Below are 25157 nucleotides of genomic sequence, written 5' to 3'. Positions count from 1 at the left end.
CTTCTTTTTCATGATGTTTCAAGAGCTGTTGTTATCGATCGCATTGTTCATGATCATTTAGACTTCAGAAAGGTTTGCGAACATTGGAAGCTGCACGTCTTAATGGAACATCACAAAAAAATCCAAATGGGATCTGCTTTTGAATTTTTGATGTGTTATACAAAAAAAAGGGATGATGAGTTCCTTAATTCAATTAATACTGGAAACATGGATTTTGTATAACACGCCAGACAGAAAACTGCAGTCAAGTGAATGGCATCATCCTCAATCGCCAACAAGACTGATAAACCGCAGACGACACAAGTTGGTTGCCAAAGTCTTTAGGGCCATGTGGAAACTATAAATGCAGAAGCCTACTGTGAAATTCTACATAAGTTATGGCGTGCCATTCAAGATCGGCGACATGGGTGGCTGACTAACATCTTCATCTTGCTGCATAATAATGCAAGTTCACATGTTGCGGGTCTAACACGTGATTACAGAGAACATTCGGATGGCAAATTTACGATATAGTCACCCACCATATAGTCTGGACTTAGCTTCTTCTGATTACCATTTGTTTAGAAAATTGAAAGAATTTTTGATTGGTAAGCAATTTACTGAACTTAAAAATGCTGATAATCAATGGCTAACTGGACTGGCAGCAGAAGAATAGAACAAAGGTATATTGAAGCTGGTGTATCGCTATGATAATGTAGTTTAAGAGAAATAAAAAATGTTTATAAAGTTTTCAGAATGAATTTTTTTACGTCTTTACTTTAGAGATAACCTCTCATTGAAACCTGTATGCTAGTGGAATCCTGTAAAAGCAACAAAAACAGGGCACATTGCATATACAGGAGTTCAACTTGGCCCCTTCACTTAGTATAGTGAAAGTTTATTGGTAAATTCCTAAGTAGCCCCACAGAAATCAGGGGATCTTGGTGGTCACAATTCTTTAGAAATGATTCTTAAGCCAAAAAATCATGTAGCATCTCCATAGTAGAGCAAGCTATATGGCAAGTGGCGCTGGTCTGGACTAGTTGCTTTATGGCAGGCCACATGGGATGAAGCAGAGGGTGGGCGTTATACGCATAATCCCTTCTCAGATGTTGTTGGTTTGCAGGGTGCTCCTTGGGTTCACCCTAACAAGTATGTGATGTAATTCCTTTCTAGTCATGGTGCCTTCTGAGACTCCAGCAATTTGGCCTGGTGGATTCAGGTGTGTATCCACATTGCAGACAACTACATTGTGCATACCACATAATTTACAAATGGAGAGTATTTGTCGGGTTGGTATTAGATCTATGTAAGAAGTGGAAAAACCAGGCCGAATGGGTAATCGTTGAATATTTCATTAGATACCTGTCGAGGTTTTTTATTGTTCTGCCTGGTCTTTCCTGTGTTTTGGTTTTGTTCTTGTGTAATAAGGTTTGATTTTTTTTTGTAGTGTTTTGTTTATTTAGTTTTATTTTTATTTCGTTTTTGTGTTATGGTTGCATGTTAAACTCAACTTCTAACCTATCAGGTAGGTAGTTGTGTTTTTAATTTCAGTTCCATCATGTCACTCAGTCTTGTTAAAGACTTGACATAGGTGTTTTAGTTTTAGAGTTCATTCCTTGTAGTACACCTTGATGGCATCAAGGCTGACAGATCCCTTTTGCTGAGGTTCTGAAGATGATCTCTGGTAAAATCCATGAGTGCTAGGTATGGAGGGGGTAGTGCAGTGACCAAAACTACCACATGGAGGGGGTGTCTTCCGCTATGGGGTCAGGATAGTCTGGACTAGTCTGATCAGGGGATCGTGGTAAGCACATCTTACCAAGATGTACCTGTAAGTACATCTTGGTAAGCACAATTCATTCTTCCATCAAAAAAATTCTGTGGCATCTCCATAGTAGAGGGAGCTGTATCGCAAGAGGCGCTTACAATAAGACTATGAACTATTTCTAAATAGCATCCACAGTTTTTTAAAAAAACAGGGATCCTATTATTTATCACCAAAAACTGCACACCATACAAGAGATTCAAAGAAATGAATCATGTTAAAACTGAAACTTTTTTAGGAAGTTTTTTAACTAACTTCTGAATAACACTTATCAGAAGTGCTTCCTTTTCTAATTCTTCCAGAACTTTTAGTGACAGAACATAGTATTTCATCTCTAAATAAGTTTCAATTAATCTTGGAATGGAAGTTCTTCCAGAAATTAATCACACTTTAACAAACACCACACAAATGCCAATGCTTGACAGACTGCAATACTCAAATGTGCAGGTGAAAGAGCCCTTCCCACACCAGTTCAATATACGCATTTTAACAAAATTCATATAAACCTATAAACTACTGAGTGATAGGAGATCTCTTTTTTAAAACATCCTGTACTTATAAATACATATTGAATATATTTTAGACTACATAAATTATTTAATTGAATAGGAAATTAAAAACTTTAGCATTCATAATAATTCATTAATGATAACTTCCTAGTAGTACTAAAATTCTGATGACCACCTCATTTTTCTTTCTCAATAGTGTATGCAAGTTATAAACATCTGATTTTATTCCTACTTCTCGTCCACACCATGACCGTTCTAAAGTGTTAAAAATAAAAAGAACAAATGAAAGAAACTAAATAAATCTTTATTGAAACAATTCATTCATTTTTAATTACTTAGAATTTATTTTAATATACACCACACATATATTTTACATAATATCATGAGTTCGTACCATAATTTTCAGTTTTCATATCATTTAATCCAAGATCTTCATTCTGTTCAAATGATCTAGTATATTTTGTAACAGTTAAAGCAGGATCTGGTTCAGGATCAGTGAAACTCTGTAAAAAAAATAAAAGTACTTGAATAAAATTTGTTTAACACAAAATTATGACTCTCCACCCCCTTAACCAGTTGTTTCATTTCAGTATACCCCCTACATCTTACATCCCTAACAATTGTTTTACATATTCCAAATGTTGCCTGCCTGCACAATTTTTTCCATCTATCTGTCCCTCCAATATCAAAGCAACACTTCCAGGAGGATGCCTTAATATGTGGCCTATAAGTCTGTCTCTTCTTTTAACTATATTTTTCCAAATGCTTCTTTCTTTATCAATTTGCCGCAACACCTCTTCATTTGTTACTTGAACCAGCCATCTGATTGATCTCCGGTAGCACATTTCAAAAGCTTCTAATCTTTTCTTCTCACATACTCCAATTGTCCAAGTTTACAAAGATATAGTTTTAAAAATGTTTTCCTGATTTTTAAATTTATAAAATCTGTTAATCTAAGCTGAAGATCTGAATACTTAGAATATGCTATCATGTTCCTTGCCTGCAGTGTCCAGCAGATTTTCCCTGGTCATCTCTTTTCAACCTCTTCTGAAGTTTGGTTCCTGGTCTATATGTTTGTTTATTAATGTTCCTACTGATTTATTATATGTCAAACATAGTCTGATGAAAAGACAGTCATTATAAATAAAGAATTTCCAAAAGCAAGGTTTCAAATTTTAAGAAACCCCTCAGGTATAACTGAAATTTTACACTAGTGATTAAACCTAGAATTACTGATTCAAGTGGCACATGATTTCAGAATAAAGCCACCCTATTTTAAAAAAAATCTAAAAGTGTTTTCCACTTTTCAGCTTGCATTTTACATATCAAATTTAACAGGAAACTATACCCATTTTAACTGGTAATAACATAAATACTACTAACTTCTGAATTATTCTTTCATTATTTTTTTAATTCTTTTGAAATAAAAATTTGTATTAAAAATAATTTTTTTAATTTTCCCGACAACATGGTCAGATAGGTTTGTACTTGCAAACAATATTTTTGTTTAGTATTATTTTGCAATAAATAATAATTTTTTGAAATAACAGTTTTTATAGGTTACTGTGTACATAACCTATAAACATATACATTGAGTGATAATAAGTTGATGTCAGTGATGATATGCAAAGTGGTTGTTTATAGTAAAAGTTAGTGCTTCTTTACTTAACAGTAATAGGCAGTTGATTATCAGCAGTTCAAAAATAATAATTCTTATTTTTTAGTAATTCTTATTTGTTAATGATTCTTACAAAATCATGTTTACTTTCCAATCAGCTTTATTAAATATTTTACAAAATTAAATTTAATCTGGTAAACAACATAAAAAACATAATTTTAATACCTGAACATAACTGTTGCCAGCTGGATCATCTAATACAATTGTCACTGGTATCTCCCCATTAATAGCTTGATCCATTTTCTTTATAAAAATGTCCATTTTCTGTTTAGAATCACCTTCATTAGAATCTGTAAACATGGTACCTTTTCCAGCTAACTGTTCTTTTGTCGCACACAAAAGACCTTCTACAGTTGTAAAACGTCCACCAAGCGCTGCAGGTCCAACTTCTAGTTCTAATTCTGGTATTTCCATGCTGCATGTTTCCGACTAAAAAATTCATAATCACTAAATGAATATTTCATATCAATAAAAAAAGGTATATATAAATTTAAAGAACTTGATCAACCTAAGTACAGAATAATAAATAAAGTAGGATGACACATAACTTATTTTATCATACATACAAAAACATGTTTGTAAATTTCTCGCATCCTCAGTTGTAATCCATTTTTTTAAACTGTTCATCTCAAATTTACATCACATAAATTAAGAATAATAATTTTTTGTTTTTATAAAAAACAAAATCTTTGTTAAATTATTTTTTTAAATATAAATTATAAAAATCAGTAATTTAAAGTAGAAAATTGAAATTAAATATTTTTTAACAAAAATTAAAGATGACTTATATTACTGTATAGATTTGAAAAAGATTGAATTTTATACATTAACAAGTGCTGCCATCTACTGCAACTTTTATAATCATGTCATCCTCATAATCTGTAGGTTGATCAATTCCACCCAAATTGTATAAACCATGTAATGTTTAATTCTTGTAATTTTTTTTTTATTGTTCTTGATATGTATGTGTAATATGTAATTTGATGTGAACAATTTAAAAAAATATAACAAATAGATTAAAAACTGAGGATATGAGAATCGCAAAAACGTTTTTGTATATATGATAAAATAAGTGTCATCCTACTTTAATTATCATTCTGCACTCAAGTTCTTTAAATGTATAAACTAGTACAGAGGAATATAATAATTTTAATATAAAATTTATATATATTCATGAGATTTTTTTTTTAGATTTTTTTTTTGTTTCTAAACAACAAAAATTAACTTTTTTTTAATGGGCACTCGGTTGGAAAATTTAAAACTGAACTGCTACAGACTACCACAGTTGCAACATATCAAAATTTATGAATGAAATAAAAATGTGAATTAAATTAAACACATTAGCAAGAGTTTAGGTTTTATGTTTTAAAAGAACCAAAAAGAGTATAAAAAATTTTAAAAAATCCTGCTCTTAAATGTTCAGGCTGATAGCAGTGAGTTCCTGGCGCAGCAATGCATTTTTGTGTTAAAGTGATCATACTGACAAATGCTGTCATTGCTATTAATTTCTTGGTGAACATTTTGGTTAATCTGGTCTCTTAAGTTGTTGCAAGATATGGTTTCAAATTTAAATCATGAATCTTACAAGATCTGTATTTTATACTGCCTTGTGATAATATACATATTAATTTTTTTGGATTGGCAGAAATTCTTCTTTGAATATAGGCTATGGATTCTGAAGTCCCAACATAAGGTTGGTTATTTTGATTTGTTTGAAACTGATTCCGTCATATACCATTTTAAAACCAAATCAAGTATGCTACTCTTTGCTGAGATTCTGAAATTTTTCCACAAATATTTGACATACTTCTTGAAACGATCCATAATATACATAAGCTTCTACTATAGCAACTCTAACCTTGACTGAATAATTTAGAAATATGCAGTTTAGAAAAACACAACTTCAAACAAAGAAACTCTACCTCACTGAAACTATGAACAGTTTACAACTGACAACAGTAGAAAGTAGTTATGCAACCAATAGTAGCAGTGTTAAAGGTGACAATCAAATAAACACAGCTCAAGCCAATTTGGTTCGGTTTACGACAGTTTCACATTAAATTTCACATGATTTGCTCAAGTTCATATTAGATCCATAGCATATTGTCAACGGGGAAAATAAAAAAATATACTTTTGTAAATGGATATATCCATCAAAATAAATTACAATATTCAGAAAAAATTGGTTTTGTAACAGAACAGGTAAAAAACTCCAATGTTAGTTATGCACAAAATCACTGATGCAATTATAGTTAAACACAAATTAATAATAATTTAAAATTAACTTTGTTCTATTTTAAATTAAAACACATAAGCACATAGTTTACAGATTGTATTTTTGCTGAATTTAAAATTATATATTTTTTTCTTTAAATAATTCTCAATTTTCTTAGCAAATAAGGAATACTTAGGAGACATACTTCTCTATGGTTTTTGGGTCTTACTGAAAAAGCTAAGTATAATAAGCAAGATACAATAAACAGAGATAAGAGATAAGATAAGTACAATAAACAGAAGATAGCAATACTAAAACAAATATTTTTTCAGGAAATTTTAGGGGCTCTTACTGTGTTTCACCCGGATTAAAGATGAGACATACCCCTGTGCAAGGGGTATGCAATCACAATGCAACTAACAAATCAAAGGCTAAAAAACCATGTCAGTTGTGAGACAAATGCAGCCTAACACGTACAGTGCAACTAACGAATGTAAAAAGTCCAAACCTGTCCTAGAACTGCAGTGCAACTAACAAAGATACAAAAAGTAAACAATCAAATTAAAATACACTTCATGATCAAACCGTACTTTGTTTTTCTTTTACACGTTTTATACAGTACCATGTCGAACTCAAGAAGTCAAAGTTCAAACTTGTCCCAGAACCACAATGCAGCTAACAAAGGTACAAAAAAAAGATCAAGTAAAAATTTAATTTCTCAGATAACTGAGATTTGGTTGAATAGCACATACCCCATTTGAATCATGAAAATCAGATAAATGTTAGGTCATTTAAACTATCAAATTTAATATGCAATTTAAATTTTTATCAAATTTTTATAACTTGATAACTATCAAATTTGATAGTTTCTTTTTTTGTACCTTTGTTAGTTGCACTCGTCCCAGAACTGACATACAGTTTTTTGGCCTTCAATTTGATAGTTGCACTGTGAATTTATTAGTTGTATTGTGAACACACAGAGTAGCACTACTAAGACATAAAAGGTCAAACCTGTAAAGACAAAAATACTATTTTCTCTTCAATTTTTTCTACAAACTCATATTTTAATATAAAACAGATGATTATAATAAAATCAAAATCATTGTTTTGCTTTTTCATGTTTCCACATGTCCATTCAATTCCAACGAAGATTTTAAAACTGGGAAATATGGATTCCATTGTTGATAAACATAACAATTGGAAAACTTGTTCCATTACAGTAGGTATAGCAGATACTCAATGGTGTAATCCTCTAACATCAGTAAATCAATTTTACACATATTTTTCAATTATACTCTGCTTAAAAGTCTTGTGGAATTAAATCTTGAGGAGAGCATGAAACAGCTTTAGCTCTATTAATTCATTGATACTGAAAAGCTTGATTTTGAGAACATTTCAACAAACTTCAATGGCATAATAAATACTAATCGCTATAAATAGCTTACAACATGTATAATAAGTGCAAGTTATCAAAAATAATAATAAATAAGGTGTGGCTATTAAATAATAAGTCTAATGCTGCTACAGAGGAACTGTACATGCGCCAAATTCTTACAACCGACAGCTATGTAGCGTGAAACCTTCTCTTTTGATTGTTGCCACTCCAGTTTCTGTAGACATATTATTCTGGCCGTGGCCTTTGTTTGGATAACATCTGTTTTTTGTTTTGCTGAAAAAATGATAAGTGTTTTATTACAGCAAAGAATTGTGAAATTTCATATGAAACTTGGAAAGACTGCTACTGAAACTTATCTTTTATTAAAAAACGTATATGGCAATGAATGTTTATCATGTGCTCAAGTTTTTGAGTGGTTTAAACACTTCCAAGATGGCCAATTCACTCGGGTCACCCTTCAATGTCAAGAATGGATAAGAATTTGAAAAAATTGGTAATCTGACCATCGGTTAACTATTCATGTGATTGCTGAAACTGTAGCAATTGACAAATAATGCGTAAGGCAAATTTTACATAACAATTTTAACATGCAAAAAGTGTGCGTGAAAATGGTGCTTAAAATTCTCAAAATCAAACAAGAAGAAGCTCGTGAAAATGTTTGCTTTGACATTTTGAATGCCACTGAAAATAACCCAAACTTCTTGGAAAGAGTAATCACATGTAATGAATCTTGGTTTTTCACTTATGATCCAGAAACTAAGTGTCAATCCATGCATTGGAAGGCCCCAACTTCACAGAGAGCTAAGAAAGCTTAAATGAGCAAATCAAAATTCAAAGCGATGATGATTGTTTTTTTCCATATTCATGGGATTGTGTACCTTCAAACTATTAACCAACATTACTACATTGAGCTTCTTGCTCAACTCCGTGAAAAAGTAAGAAAAAACGACCCAAACTGTGGAAGAACAAGTCATAGGTTCTTCATCAGGACAACGCACCAGCTCACATTGCATTGTCTGTCAAGATGTTTCTAGTCAAACATAACATCCCAGTGTTAGACCATCCATCTTATTCACCTGACCCGGCACCATGTAACTTTTATCTATTTCCCAAGGTCAAATCTGCATTTAAAGGAACAAGATTTCAGACCGTTGAAGCTGTGAATGAAAAACAGCATGCGTCATGAAAGAGTTATACAAGTAACAATGAAAATAAACTATCTACACATATTACCTTGAATTTTTTTTATTTACAAGAACATTCTACACAACTGGTTAAGGCGTACATGTCTCACTATTTCAAGGTTTATACTATTCAGGTACAATTCAATTTCACTAATAAATCTCTACTTGATTTCTCCAGAATGAGGATACCAGAATTCCTGTTGGACAAATTATTTCTGTTTGTTGACTGAATTAAGGAAATACTTAATAACTGTTTGCTGAATAACAAAAAAAAATCTATGAGGCATATTCATAAAGTAAAAGTAAGTTTGGTCATTAAAAAAAATTAACTCGTGAAAAAAGATTTTTACACTTACAGCTTTAGTTTACTACATATCTCCTTCACTTTTCATAATGTTGCACCAGTTTCTTTAACCCCCCTCTGCATAGAAGTTTGCCACCTGGGAATTGAACCAGTTGACAACAGCAGTCTTGAGTTCCTCATAGTTTTCAAACCATTGTCCACCACACCACTTTTTCAAATGCAAGAAGAGGAAGTAGTCACCAGATGCAAGGTCAGGACTATATGGAGGGTGGTCAAAAAGTTCCCGACAAAAATTTTGAATCTTCTTCTTTGTTAAGGCAGCGGTGTGAGGACGTCCTCACACCGCGTAATCCTCCTACACAATGCACGTGCATTGTGTAGGAGGATTACGCTAGACGACAGTTTCCTGCGTCATCAATTTTGGACTGCACATCTCAGTTTGGTGAGCATTTCACAGTACATGTCAGCTGTAATTGTTGATCCAAGTTCCATGAAATCAACATAAATGATGCCCTTTTTGTACCAAAAAAACAGTAGCTAACATTTTTCGACTGCAGTATGAAGATTGCTTAAACTTTTTTAGTTTTGGGTAACTTGAATGGTCCCACTGCACTGACTGTTGTTTTGATTCTGCTGATATAAGATATCCACATCTTGTCACCCATAACAATGTGGGAAAACAAATCATCTCTATCTTGTCGATAGCAGTCCAAAAACACTTGTCCACTGCATATTCTTTGCTCTTTGTGTTGGTCAGTGAGCATTATCAGTACCCACCAAGCTTTTCTTTTACAATCGTGTAGACGGAGGTGCGTCCAACATGCATAAGTTCGTCAGCCAGAGCACTAATCGTCAATTGCCAATCACATCACAGTTTTCAATTAACATGTTCAACGATTTCAACAGTCTGAATACTGGGCCTCCCACTTCGCTCTTCGTCATGCACATTTGTGCGGCCAATTTTAAAGTCTCAACACCATTGTCTAACCTTTCCTTCACTCATTACTGTAGATCCATATACTAGGCACAACTCCCGATGAATTTCAGCAGTTAAAGAAGCACACATAAATCAAATTACAGCATGTACTTCACAACTGGCAGGAGAAACGATTGTCATGGACATTACAATCCGCATTCACTGGCAGGCAAACGACTAGAGAATCAAAACAACATGTGCAGCACCTTCATAAATAGCCGATAGACGGTTATAATTTTAATTTTATACTGCATATAATTTCATTAAAGAAAAAAATTATGATGTTATATACGAAAATTTTTAATTTTCTAAAGATCAATATAATATAAGTTTTACACTTACCTTAAGAACATCTCTAGTAAAATCTTCAGGACACATAACTTTCACTTCTAAACGAACACCATGTGGTTCAATCCCTCCACCAGCTTTCACCTCATTACTCCGATGACTGCAAGCCTCACAATTAGTAGCCATTATTACAACTTCTTTAAAATATGGGATTTCTAATAATCTCATTAAGAAAAAAAACTGAATTAAATGTGTTCAAATTTATAAATACATACCAATAATTATTACTTACATACACTAGTTACTCAATTTCATAACTTAAATATGTTTTTCATACAGTTAAATAATACTATTAAATAATACACTTTCATATGTTTACAGACAGTAAGAAATCAAATCTAACAATTTAGTAACTGCAAAGACAATAAGAAATAGAAAACTTACTTAATAACCATTAATAATAGATTAAAGAGTCTATAGATTCTAATTTTACAATCTCTCATGGCAGAATTTCAGTCTTTCACTCACATAGTCCTGAATTCGAATTCTGGTCAAAAAGGCCTTTTTCTTAGGCTACAAAAAACCTCCATACCATAGTCTCACATGCAAGCTTATATAATCATTATATATACACACAAAATTACTTATTATATAATTGCCTATTAAAGACATGAGGGTTATCCAGAAGCAACAGCACTGACAATTGCCATTTTGTTAATGCACTATCTAAGTTTACTCATTGGCAAGGCATAGATACAAATGAAATTTATCAATGTTTATGTTGAAGTGTGAAAATTTTTACTATAACTACTTAGCATTAAGTATGTTAGAAACAACTGCAAAGACCAGTGGTTGTAAAATCAGCTTGAAAATTAATTTTTTGAACATTAGGAACATGAGATGTAGTAAAATTTGATGGGTTTTTTAATTCACAATGAAATCTGAAGTGAGTGACCAGTTAATGATGACTTTAGTGTAAGTAAATGAAAATTTTAAAGGCTGATGTTCAATAATATTTGTCCTCTATATAACACTTGCAGAAATATGTACATACTGGAGGCCCAAAAGCCCAAAGAAAAGCATTTTTGACAAGTTACTGGCAAAGAGATAAATGTTGAGGAATACTATGTCAGAAGATGAGACTTTGGTATGCTACCACACCTAAATTGAAAAAAAAAACAGACCCTTAACAGTGGAAACATATCAAATAATGCCAGTTTATAGAAATTGATAAAATACAATTTGTTGTCTTTATATTTAATCCCATAACAGAACTTACTTCCTCAGTAAGCTTGTAATAAAGCAATACTGGATGGATAAAGGTACAACCAGTTGTGTTACAGGAATCTGTGTAGTAACTACAAGAAAAAGAGATGGTTTTCATCAACATTTATTATTTTATTCCATCACTGTCATTTATAAGAATGTTACACAATAAGTGGTAATAAAATGTTAGTGAAAATATTATTTAAAAGACATACAAAAGTGCTATATTCCTAAAATGAAAATTTTTCTAGAAAAAGAATAATTAAAAAAAAAATCCAAATAATACAATAAAACTGCTAAAATATAAGTTACTACAAGGAAAGTCAAAAATTATTTGCACTTTTGCTATAATATACCATCAAGTTTGTTATACTGCCTCTGTGCATGTGTACTTAAGAGTTGTTATAACTGTAGTGTCATGTGTAAAATTTTATTCCAATCATGTCATTTATCTTCTAACTATTACAGTGTAAACATGTTTGTTCTGCTAGCAGTTTGCACCAAGGAGGAACAATAAGCAGTCATTCGATTTGTCTGGTCGGAGGATGTGAGAGGGGTTGAAATTCATTGTAGATTTTTATCACAAAATATGGACAGCGCTTTATTATTTAAATTTTTTTTCATGGATTGAGAAGTTTAAATATGGCTGGATGAGTTTGACACATGAAGAGGGAGCAGTACACTTGTCAACCTCCACAATATTCAGCAAACTTGAGATGGTTCTGGCAAATAGGCGAGTTACCATCGATGAGGTAGGATCTTCTTTGAACATCAATCATGATTCTGCCAATAAAATTTCATTCATGACAAGCTCAGCTTCCATAAAGTCTGCATGCGATGGGTACCACGACAGTGCTGTTAATGTTACTTGACAATGCCCGCCCGCACACAGCTTGCCACACCAAATTGAATACCTTCCCTACAGCCCAGATCTTGCGCTCTCTGACTTTCATCTGTTTGGGCAGTTCAAGGATGCTTTGTGAGGTCATTGATTTTCCACAAATTTAGACGTGCAGGAAACGGTGCAAAAGTGGCTTTGCAACCAACTAAAAATCTTCTTCTTGGAAGTAATATGCAAGCTTGTAGCATTGGACCAAGTCCATTGACAAGGGAGGTGACTATATAGAAAAGAGACGTACATGTTGAACCCCTACCTTTGAGTAAATAAACTGTAGAACAAAAAGTGTAGTTAATTTTTTATTCACCCTTGTAAACAAATAAAACTGGCAACATTAAAATTGGATTCTGTTTACAAAGCTTCTAAATACAAGCAATAAATTCACAAAGTATTATTACTAAAAACAAATTTTTTGATCAAAGATGCAGCTACTATTAAAAATGAAACTGTCTAGCTATGCTGATTATATGAATCATATGACATCTTTAAGTGGAATAGTTATTAATTCCTTGTACAAAGTAAAGGAAGTATTGTGATCGTGAAAAATTTTGGTTTTCAGATTTCAACTGAAATATCCATTCTGACCATCCCCGAATCCATTTTGTCTAGTTTCAGCATGACGTCTGTATGTATGTGCATATATCGCCTAACTCAAAAACAATTAGCCATAGGATTTTGAAATTTTGTATTTAGGACTGCTGTAACATGTAGTAACACATTTATCGTTTTGACTGCAATCAACTGACCAAGTGTCAAAAAAGCCCAAAATCCAAAAAAATTTGATTTTGAACTTTTTCTTAACTGTAGTAATAAACCATCACTGAGAGCTTTTCAACGATATATCAAAAGTGGTACTTATTTTCATTGATTCCAGAGTTATAGGCAAATGAAATTTTAATTAATGAAATATTTGGATCTTATAAGGGAAAGGCACATCGCTTTGAATCAGACTTCATCTCCTTTTTTTTACTTAAATATATTGATTTATTAATAACCAACATCTGATTGTAAAAAAAATTTTACGATAAAATATCATTAGTTATTAATGAAATAAACTTTTATGTACGTTTCATTTTTAAAAATGTGTAATTACGTAATTAGGAGTACAAGGAAGTCATGTAGTGTCCACATCAACTTTTTTTTATCCTGGAAGCTTGCTGATCAAATGAAATTAGGTTTCATCTGGCTCAGCTTTTAGTTTAAATTCAGGTGTTCAAAATGAAGTTTTTTTACCATAAACGTGAAAATTTTAAATACTGAATAAAGCATTAATTTGAATTTTTATTAAATTGAAGAACCTGCTAACAAAATTTGTTAGATAAAACACTCAAAAACCATTTACAAAACATTTACTCTAAAACTAGATGATCATTTCAACTGTAAGATAATCATCATGAGTAGATAATTCAGAGTAGTCTAAAAGACCAGACACTTAATAGAAATAAAAAACAAGTAATAATGACAAAATAAAAAAAAATAAACAAAGAAATCTTCTGAATCGAATTGCCTATAAGACATTACTTCACAGTTGATACTCAATTATTTTATTAACAAAAGTAGAAATACTCTTTTTGTAGCATTTTATAAGTATTGTTAATTAATTTTTGTTAATACTTTATCATTACCATTTATTTTTTCTTTTATTTACATTGAAATGGCTACAAACATCTAGCAATAGAAAGTGCCAGAATAAGGAAGAGAGAGAAAATGAAGAATGTAAATCAACAGATTAAAAAAGAAATATTCACAAGCAATAACAAAATTCTTACTAGAAAAGATTCTAGAATAGTATAGACAGTTCAAACCACAGAAATTATCAGTCTTGAATGAACAAAATGATAAGTCAGGTCCTACTACTAAATATCAAGCTCTAGGCCCAGAAGTATAAATACTGCCGAGGAGCAGCGATTTTTAAAACTTCCGCTCATTTTGCAATAAATGTGAGGAAAGCGTGCAAGAGCATTCAAAGTGAGTGTGCAGTAACAGTTGAGCATATGAGCAAGAGTGCTTCACTAGACTATTCAGTTATGGTATAGTATTTTAGTCTGCATTTAAATTCGAGAAGCTGTTTGGTGAGTACACAGCAAACAGGAGGGACATTATTCATTGATAGAAGTGTAAGCTTATTTTAAGCTTTTTTATTTTTTGTAAATGTTAGCAGCAAATAATGCTTATATAAAATTAATTGTTATAATTACTTGTCAATTTTGTATTTATTTTTACTTCCTTGTACGAAGTAAAGGAAGTATTTTGATCGCAAAATAATTTTGGTTTTCAGATGGAAATATCCATTTTGACTAGTTTTGACATGATGTCTGGATGTGCATATGTATCTCACTCAACTCAAAAACGATTAACCATAGAATTTTGGATTTAGGACTGAAAAATAAAAAAAAACTTCCAAAAATTCAAAATCCAAAAAATCTGGATTTTGGAATTTTTCTTAACAGCAGTAATCAACCCTCATTGAGAGCTTTTCAATAATATACCATTAAGTGGTACTTACTTTCATTGGCTCCAGAGTTATAGCCAAATGAAATTTCAATTAATGAAATAATTGGATCTTATAAGGGGAAGGCACATCGATTCAAATGCAACTTCATTTCCTTTTTTATTTTTAACATTTTTTTTTTTTAATTTAATTATATTGATTTATTAAAATATATTTTAATATTATATTTATTAAAATATAATATATATATATTCTGATTATAAAAAAAATGTACAATAAATAATAATTCAGTAATAAAAAATAAAAAAAAAATTAAAGAAAATCAGAACTTATTAGTGAAATAAAATTTTATGTACTTTTAAAAATGTGTATTTGTAATTTAATAGACATACAAGGAAGTTATATGGTGTCCACATCAGATTTGGTGAAACATCTTAATTTAATATTAATTAAAAATTATAATTTAGAATTTTTTATTTTTCTTATTTATGTATTTTATTTGTTTCAGTTTACTTGATAATAAATATCCCTATAAAATTCATCATCTCCAGCTTTGTTTTCGTTTTTATTTTGTTGATGGTTATATCATAATAATTTTAAAAAAACATAGTATTAGATACATATAAGACTTACATTTATTTGAAGAGTAATAAAGGGACTTTTACTCTAACCTAATACTTCAGGTAAGATTGTTGAATTAATAAAATTGTATAAATATTTGATGTTAACAAAAACTAATGTTTTAGCAATTGTTTAACTGTCCAATTTTATTAAAGAATTGGAGGATCGTATCTCACTTTCAAATGAACTGAGTTTAAATAAAGTGTAGGTAATAAATAAAGTGAACTGTAGATATTAATGGTAGGTAAATAATATAAGCTAATGTTAAATACCTGAGAAGAACCAAAACAATAAATCTGTGCGGATCACAGCTCCAATCTTTGAAGAAGAAATACAAGAATGGGGTAGTGAATTAAAAAAGAAAATTCTACAGTACATCCATATTAAACAGCACATATTAAATTGTCTTTTTTTTCACCAACACTGTAGTGTAATGCAATCAATGGACCAGAGTGATCATACAAAAGAAAAATGCTACCTTGCTTCATTAAATAAAAGAGAAAATTATGAAATAACATTTAACCTGTATTATGTAATCTGCATTCTTAAAAAGTGGTTCTGGTTACAAATGAATCAATAAAACACTAATTTTAGCATGCCGGCGTTACAATACAGAAAACAGAATATGAAAATGATAAAATAATTTTAAAATTTGCAATTTATTATGATTTTATTTTAAAATCATTTTTTTTTAATTTAACAAAATCATGATTTTTGATAATTGAGAACCTACATTTATCTGATACTGAAGAATATCCAAAGGCTAATGACAAGGTAGCAACAGCAGCCGAATTTACTGACTATATATCACTAGAAGCATCCTATTGCGATAATAAAGGTAGTATAGGGAGTGAATAAACTGAGCCATTAATTCTGCCACCAACTTTCAAACTTTGGGCACTATTAGACTTGTTTCAAATACTTTAGATGTCAAGGTAATGACTCCAGTTTGCAACAGCAAGTACTAAATATAGAAAATACGATTGAAGAAGACTAATTAAAACACAAGCAATTAAAAATCACAAGTTACTTAGTTAAAAACAATAATGATTTGTGAAAAGTACAATAAAATTAGCGAGGACAATTAACAGAGTTTAGTGATTTTTTTTTATAAACAAGAAATGGTTCTTAAAGAAAAGTACATAAATTTTAAGTAAAATTAAATTTAAAATTTTCTTTTTTTTTTTTAATTATCTAAATTAACTTTTTTTAAATACATATTGTTTAGTATTCAATATCTGTTTAAGATGGTTCTCTGCACATGTGCAAAAAAGTTCTTTATCCCAGTGAGTTTACATTTCTACATTTTTATTAATTTAGCCTAATTTTATTTTAATTATTTTTATTTTTAATGTTAAGAAAGAAATAAATAAATAAACGTATGTTATGTTATTTTCTATTTAAAGAGAAATATTTAAAAAAAATTTATTGTATAATGTATAAATTTTATTGTATAGTTTGTACTGTTATCATATTGTAGTGTAAAAATGCCGTTCAATTTTGTACCGGAGGAATATGCGAAATAATTTCTGTTTATAAATTTTGTAACAAAAATTCTGAAGCTGTTCATGAATATCAGGAGAGATTTCCTGGAAGGAGGATTCCAAATACAAAAACCTTTTTTTCAGTGCATCAGCATTTACGAGAATGGAAGGGTCATTTCCAACATGTTCATTTTCTCTTGAATGCCAAAATAGTCATCATGTTACTGATGAATACTGTGCGATTCAACATAGCCCAGGCACTAGTAAAAGCAAACTTTATGTCACAGTGATTGTCAAAAAACAAAATGTGGCACATCTTACAGAAAAATATTTTTATCCTTTCCACCTGTAGCAGGTTCAAAATTTGTGGCTGATTACCCAAAGTGGTTAAACTTCTGTCATTGGCTGTTACACAACGCTGATAAAGTAAATACAATTTTATTTACTCAATTTTTATTTTATTGTGTTCACAAGAAAAAGCCACTTTTATGAGAAACAGAGTCCTCAATTCTAAAAAAAATCATTTATGGAGCAAAGACAATCCATATGGTACTGTGAAAACTAGTTTCCAACATAAATTTCACATTAATGTTTGGTGTGGCATTATTTATGACAAAATTCTGGGACCATTTGTTTTCAATAAAAACCTTACAAGAGATGCATATGTTCATTTCTTGAAAATTAATTAAAAATAATTTTGAACAATTACAGGTTTGTTATTCTGTTACCATTTATCATTTTATGCATCATGTACTTTAATTCTTTGTTTTTCTATACAAAGAATAATGTTTCTTGCACACAAAAAGAATAATATGATTTTCTGTCTATTTTTCTACTATTTTACTTCAATAAAATACCAGTTTATTTTGTGTGTGTGTGCGCGCATGCATGCATGCGTGTGTGTGTGTGTGTGTGTGTGTGTGTGTGTGTGTGCATGCATGTATGTGTGTACGATAATGGAAAGTCTTTGTTACATAACACTGAAAAGGACATAGTCAATTTCTGCAACCTATGTTACTGAAGTGGTGGATGTTAAAAAGAAACTTTCTGCTAAGTCCTGCTTTCACTTTTTTTTAATAGTTTATTTACAGAAAAGGTTAAAGTGGCATTAATTAACAAAAACAGCCAAACAATCTAAGAACTGCAAATTGCTTCCATAAAAATGAATTTTATTAATAATATAAAAGGAATTTAATCAAGAAAAACTCACTACAAAAACAAAAAACAAAGTTACACCAGTAACCATTTTTTTTATTGAGATACTTTAGCCATTTTTTTCATTTATTTATTTATTTTTAGCTATTCTGATCAAATAGATAATGCAATTTCAAATTACATTCTCAGTAATTACACCAAAATAAAAGCAATCCTGAAATACTTAATTTCAAATAAATGAAGCATTACCATTCACGTATTAAATTTCACATTTAATTTTCCCATAATATATTCATCAGTGATGTAAAAGATAAGCGACTACACAACTTATTAATATAATCATAAAGGATACTAGTCAACTTCATATTTGTTTTACAAGGAGCAGCACAATCTGGACAATTTGTTTGAAACTGAAGCACTTCACCTTGCAGATCTTCGTATGTAAACTTTGTTGAAGCAGGAAATGAACGCATTGTAGTTTCTTTTTCAGCTATTCCACTTCCCTCTACTTCTTCATGTGTGTACAAACCTAATGCATGGTTATGTTCTTTGTTGCGAACAAATAGAGCCGTTTCACAACTTTTATCACGTAATGGATGATCAGGATTCTCTATAAATAAATTTCCACTTATATCTTCAAATATCTAAAATAAAACACACCCAATAAAACAATTTCAACTAAAAACCAAATACTGCATAATTCACAACATGTATATATACACGTTTCTAGAATGGGGGGCTGGTTATACTGTTTCAGATTCTATTTGTAAAACTAAAAAAAAAATATCCTTAGAAAAAATGGTAATTTCCTCACAATAAAATCTAATATTAAATAATAATAAAACAATGATATTAATTTTTCACTTTTGAATAATTAATTTTACACAGCAACTATTACTGTTGATCGTGTTAACAATGAAAAATTATTTAAAAATAAAACACACAGTATTTAAAAATAATATCATATGACTTTAAAGTAATCTAAATTCATTGTTTACTTGCGAGTGTTTAACATCCAATGTCATTGGTTTATTTTTTTAGTTTTGTTGTTTTATCATTATTGATTTTGTGTATTCTTTTGCAGAAACATGTGACATGCATTTAATGTATGGTTTAGCAAACTGCAACAGGGCAGAAAGCCAAAAGACTGTATGAAAACAAGTTTCCTAATAGACGTGTGCCAAATGAAAAAACTTTAAAAAGACTTCACATACGGCTTACAGAAATTCATTTACATCAGGGAATCATGACCATGGTAGATGAAGGAGTACTAGTACTACTGAATTAGAAGAAAGTGTTCTAAATTTTGCATAAGAATCCCCTGTTAAAGTACAGGTTCTCTGACATTACAAGAAGGTGTGAGCCACATGACTGTGTTACAGATTTTAAACGATAACTGTCTTTACCCTTAACTCTTGCAGCGCGTACAGGAGCTGACTGCCGATGATTTTTCCAAGTAGATTGGCTTTTTGTAACTGGTTTCAAAAAACATTTATTTTCGGCAAGGATTCTGTTCACAGATGAAGCTTCTTTCAAAAGGAATGGTGTTCAAAACTATTACAACCAGTATATCTGGAGCGACAAGAGTCCTTGTAGTATATTCCAAAGTAGCAATCAACAAAGATTTTTGCTGAACACATGGGCAAGTATTTTTTAATGACTATCTTTTGAGTACTTTTATTCTACCAAATCATTTATGCAGAAAACTAATCTTGCTCATTTGTCCGAAAATCTTTCACATTTGTTGAAAGACCTACCTCTACAATTAAGAGAATTTAATATGTGGTTTCACCACGATAGAGCTCCAGCACATTTCAATCAGTTGGTATCAGATTTCCTGCATTGGAAAATTATTACTTAATTTGATACTAATCTACAATAATAGAATTAACAATAAATAAAAACAATTAATATTTAATCAAACTGAACATAAAGTGGAGGATAAGAAAACAGACATAATATTACATCAATTTTCTGCCATAACTCAACTATTTGTCAACCAATTTTAAAAATTAAAATGTCATTTTGATCAAAATAAAAGGCTTTAATATTTTAGCAATAAACATACATTTTGATAAAATAAATATTTATGGTGATATATCGGATTGAAAAATAAACATGGCTGCCATTTTGTAATTTGCAAAGATAGTAAGTTCTGAGTTTTTTGCTAATTTTAAAACTTTATTATCAAGATGCTTACCAAATATTGATGTGATTCCTCTATTCAAACTTGAGCTATAAATTTTTATATAAAAATAACAAAACGGCAGATGGAAAGAACGAAGGAGAAATTGCCATTTTTCCTAAGGATATCTTTTGCTTAGTTTTACAAGCAGAATCCAAAAAAGTATAGCCAGCCACCATTTCAGAAACACCCTATATATATATGTTCACAACATATATAATATCCCCCCCCCACACACACACACACACACATGCACACACAAACATGTCTGTTCAGAAAATTACCAAACTTTACTTTTTTTTATCTTTATTATTAATTTTACAGATTACTGGTCCTTGTCCCTTCAAATACTTCCCTCCCCTATTCACAAGCTTTTCCCAACGGTATTTCCACTCCGTAAAGCAATCCTGGATAGCTTCTTCTGAAATGGCCTTTAGGTCTGTGACAATTTGCTTTAATGTCACAGAACAGCATCCTTAATAGTGTCAAACCATCTCAGTAACAGTTAATTAATAGTCTCAAAACCATATCCTTTCATAACTGATATTTTAATTTTGGAAATAAGAAAAAACTGCAAGGAGCCAGATCTGGTGAGTAGGGAGGCTGAGGGAGGACAGCCATCTGATTTTTGGCACAAAACTGACAAATTGACAAAGCTGAGTGTGCGGGTGCATTGTTCTGGTGAAGGAACCATGAGAGAACATCATGGAACCATGAAAGTAAGCATCAGTTTGACATCAGATCAAGATTGACATGCTTTCTTGGGGCATGGAAATCCTTTGCCAATCCACTGTGAAAATTGAATTTTTGCCTCAATGTCATAACCATAAACCCAGCTTTTGTCTCCCATTATGATCTTTGCATGAATGTTTCATCACATCATCACCTTGTTCAAGACGTTGTCAACATCCATTCAATGTTCTTTTTGCTATTCAGTCATCAAACAAGGAGCAAACTTTGCTGCAACTCGATACATGTTCATTTTTCAGTCAAAATGTCATGGCATGACCCAACCGAGATGCTAACCTCTTCTGCAAGTTCTCTGACAGTTAATTGTCGATTTGTACGCACCAGATCACTGATTTTCTTAACATTGGTATCATCAGTTGAAGTCAGAGGCCTTCCTAGTTGAGGGTTATCTTCAATTGACTTATCACTGCTTTTAAATCATGAAAACCGTTCATAACTGCATACACTTCATCTCCGTAAGCTTGTTTTAAGAGCTGAAACATTTCTGCGAAAGTTTTCCGCAATTGCACGCAGATGTTTACGTAGTATCGCTCCAATGATAAAATCCACATTAACTTCAAACCGGCACATTACAAAAATCACTACTAACACTTAAACATGTTGCACTCAAATAACAATATCACAAAAACTAAACGAGATATCAACAATCCAAGAACATGTGATTACAGAGGAAGTTTTGTGGAACACAATGCTGCCAACCGCACATCACTGAATATCTCCATTGGTGCGGGATTAAAGATGTTCAGTTATTTTCTGAACAGGCATTGTGTGTGGGTGGGTGCATGTGTGCGTGTGTGTGTGCATGTGTATGCACATACACATTTGTGTGTTGTGTGCGCGTTTGTGTAGTATAAAATAACATTGAAAAAAGAAAGTTAAAATAACATTAAAATATTTACTATTAATAATACATAGGTGTTATTATCCCTTAACTTTGACTTAATAATGATCATAAATAAAATTAAAGAGTAGCTCTTCCAATCAACTGATAAAAGAGTTTATCCCATACTTTAAGCAACATATCTAGAGTAATGGAAGCAATAGCTGTTTTAATCCTGCGCCTGAAATGGGCACTCAATAGGCACATACATAAGATCCTTTATAAAACACCCAAAGGTAAAACTAACATGGGATCAGATCAGGTGACCTTGGAGGCCACTGCAAACAAGCTCTATCATCAGCTCCACATTAACCGATGATGATGATGGCAGTCAGAGAATATGTCTTTCAACTGATCCCATACAGTTATGCCAGAAAGGAGGTGCACCATCTTGTTGCCAAATAAAACTCTCTGGTCTATCTTGCAGTTAGGAAGTGCCATGTATACAGCAGATTCAAATAAGCAACTCCTGTTACACTCACTTTGGCAAAGAGTAATGGCCTGTAAATTTCCCACTGGGATATTGCAAAGAAAACATTTAATTTTGGGAAGTCCCTTTCACATTGTAAGAGGTAATTGAGATTTTCTGACACCAAGATATAGACATTATGTGTATTACCTTTCAACTAAAATGAAATGCAGATTCATAACTAAACACAATATAATCAATAAAGTCATCTTCATTCTGCAACATTTTGATTACAAAATTGACATACACAGCACAGTTAGTAAACTTCAAACTTGTAACAGTTGTAAACAGTAAGAAACACATGAAAGCAATTCTTTAAAACATCCTACACTGTGATCATTAGCACTGCTATTTCATAGCCAGCCTTTTTTTAGAACTACATGATAACACTTTTTACAGAACGCTTGATGACCTGTAACTACAGATTCACATTTAGCAAACTGCAACAGACAGAAGGCCTTCTGTTCCAGAGTTGCAATCTTTGCTAGTGGCATCATCAAACAGAAAGATAGGGAGTTAATCTACAGCAATGCACACAACCAACTAAAATTATCCTTTACCCTTTGATTTTAGGCTTCAATCAACACCATAAACTTCATTCAAGAAATATTATAACAAATTAAAAACCCAATATTTTTATTTGTATTTGGTATTTTAGACAACTGAATTAATAACTTAAAATTCCGTTTAAAAACTGATTTAATTTTTTTCCTGTAAGTACAAATATAAACTTTTATATACCAAAATCAATTTTTACAAAAAATGATGAATATAAGCTTTTGCTCTGATGCATCATAAATTCAAAAGGGCTTAAATTAGAAAACCATTCTTATGAACAAGTATAAACCACTCAAAAATCAAAATACATTTTTTAGTTAAAAATGTATCATAAAAAAAAAACTCTTGGAAAAATTATAATTTGATCAATGCACATATTGTTTAATAATTTTTGGACAAAATAAAAACTGAAAATTAAAGAAACTGGTTGTTTCAAGTTTTCACTTATTTTTTTTTTTTTTTAACAAGTATAATTATTGTATAAATTAATTGCTATAATGCAGATCTGTTAAAAATCAAAGTTGTATGTTTCATACTAAATTTAATTATCAGACATAACTCAACAAGTCAGCTTTCCTCAAAATTCTAAATCATTTTATCATCACAAAAAAGTTTAAATATTCTTATTTTGTAACATTGCTACCTAATAGTTAATTCTGGAATATATATAACCTGCATGTCTTTTTGTTTACTGATTATACAGTATGTCTGTAAAATAATCTGGAATTTTAAATGACTACAGTTTTGGAACAAAGCAGTGTACAGAGATGAACTATACGTTAAATTAAAGAGTAACACAACTCCAAGTTTCTTACCTATTCCATAGATTTCGATGTGTATTCCCTTAGTTGCCCTGCAGACATCAAGAAAATATTCAGTCTCCTGCCATACTTGGCAGAGAACATCCAGCGTGATCTTTCTTTTAAATGGTCCAGATTTTGAACTCAAATTGAATACACTTGTGTTTTAATATAAACCCGAAAATAGAAATCCATATGAGTAAGGTCTAGAGACCGTGGGGGCCAGGTAATCCGCCCTTCTCACCCAATTCATTGCTGAAGAAATGTTTCGTTAAGAAAATTCCATACGTTTGCGGCAAAATGTGAAGGAGCTCCATCTAACTGGAAAATTGAGTTTTCCGGTATTTGGGACACTACATACCCACATATCCAAAAAGATGTTCCTTGTTACTGTCTTTATCAGCAAAAGAGAAGGGGCCAAAAACTATCTCACCTAATAGCACCTCACACATTTTTTTTTTCCCTGTCACACTGATGTTCAATAATGGCATGTGGAGATTCAGCACCTCATATATAAATATTATGCTAATGTACTCATTTAGAAACATGAAACATTTCAAGATCACAGAAAATGAACTTGTTTAAGAAATCATCATTCAGCTCTAACCTATCCAGAATGTCAACAGCAAAATCAAATCGTTTCGCTTTGTTCTGCGGATAGAGTTGTTCTAACACCTGAATTTTATACACCGTGAAACATTACCATCTTTTTAACACATTGTGAACAGTTGTTTTAGGAATGCCCAATTGTCTAGAACACTTCCACATGGATTTCTTTGGGCTACACAAGAAACTTCTTTGCACTGCTTCAATTGTTTCATCAGACACTGATGGCCATCCTGGACGTGTTTGCTTCGGTAGGCTGCCTGTTTCTTTGAGTTACTTATCACATCATCAAATGTTATTTTCATGCAGGGGTACTCATTGTACACACATGTACATGTAACACATGGTATTGACGCCTAACACACGTAACTGACTCAAACATAGCAAGTCACAAACAATGTATCTTCCTCTGCAATGCAAACATGATGACTAACATGCTCATGTTGCTTGCATGTAATGGAAACACAACGGGCATTCACTAGGTTTTGTACACATAAACCTGGAGTGTTTCTCTTTCATTTAATGTGCATTTCATCTCTCTACTATGCTCTGTTCTGAAGCTATAACCATTTAAAACCCCACTAGTACTTTACACACAATATTATATTATTACAGTCAGGTTTATATTAACTACGAATACGTTTCTGTTGTGTTACTTATATTTCGGTTTTGGTTA

The 25157-nt window shown here is 31.3% G+C and overlaps 1 protein-coding gene across 1 annotated transcript in view; it reads right to left on the bottom strand.

The window, feature by feature from the left end:
• Positions 1–2599: 2599 nt before the first annotated feature.
• Zpr1 (zinc finger protein Zpr1) overlaps positions 2600–25157 on the bottom strand; it is a 40066-nt gene continuing 17508 nt past the window's right edge. The window contains exons 4-7 of the mRNA XM_075365923.1: positions 18586–18877; positions 10412–10572; positions 4160–4423; positions 2600–2819 (exon numbers count right to left, since the gene is read on the bottom strand). Coding sequence (XP_075222038.1) covers positions 2697–2819; positions 4160–4423; positions 10412–10572; positions 18586–18877 — 840 coding nt within the window. The 3' untranslated portion in view covers positions 2600–2696. The remainder of the gene's footprint in view (positions 2820–4159; positions 4424–10411; positions 10573–18585; positions 18878–25157) is intronic.

This window comes from Lycorma delicatula, chromosome 5 (assembly GCF_047948215.1).
Source record: "Lycorma delicatula isolate Av1 chromosome 5, ASM4794821v1, whole genome shotgun sequence".
Classification (NCBI taxonomy): Eukaryota; Metazoa; Arthropoda; class Insecta; order Hemiptera; family Fulgoridae; genus Lycorma; species Lycorma delicatula.
This window is presented reverse-complemented; position numbering and strand designations above follow the sequence as displayed.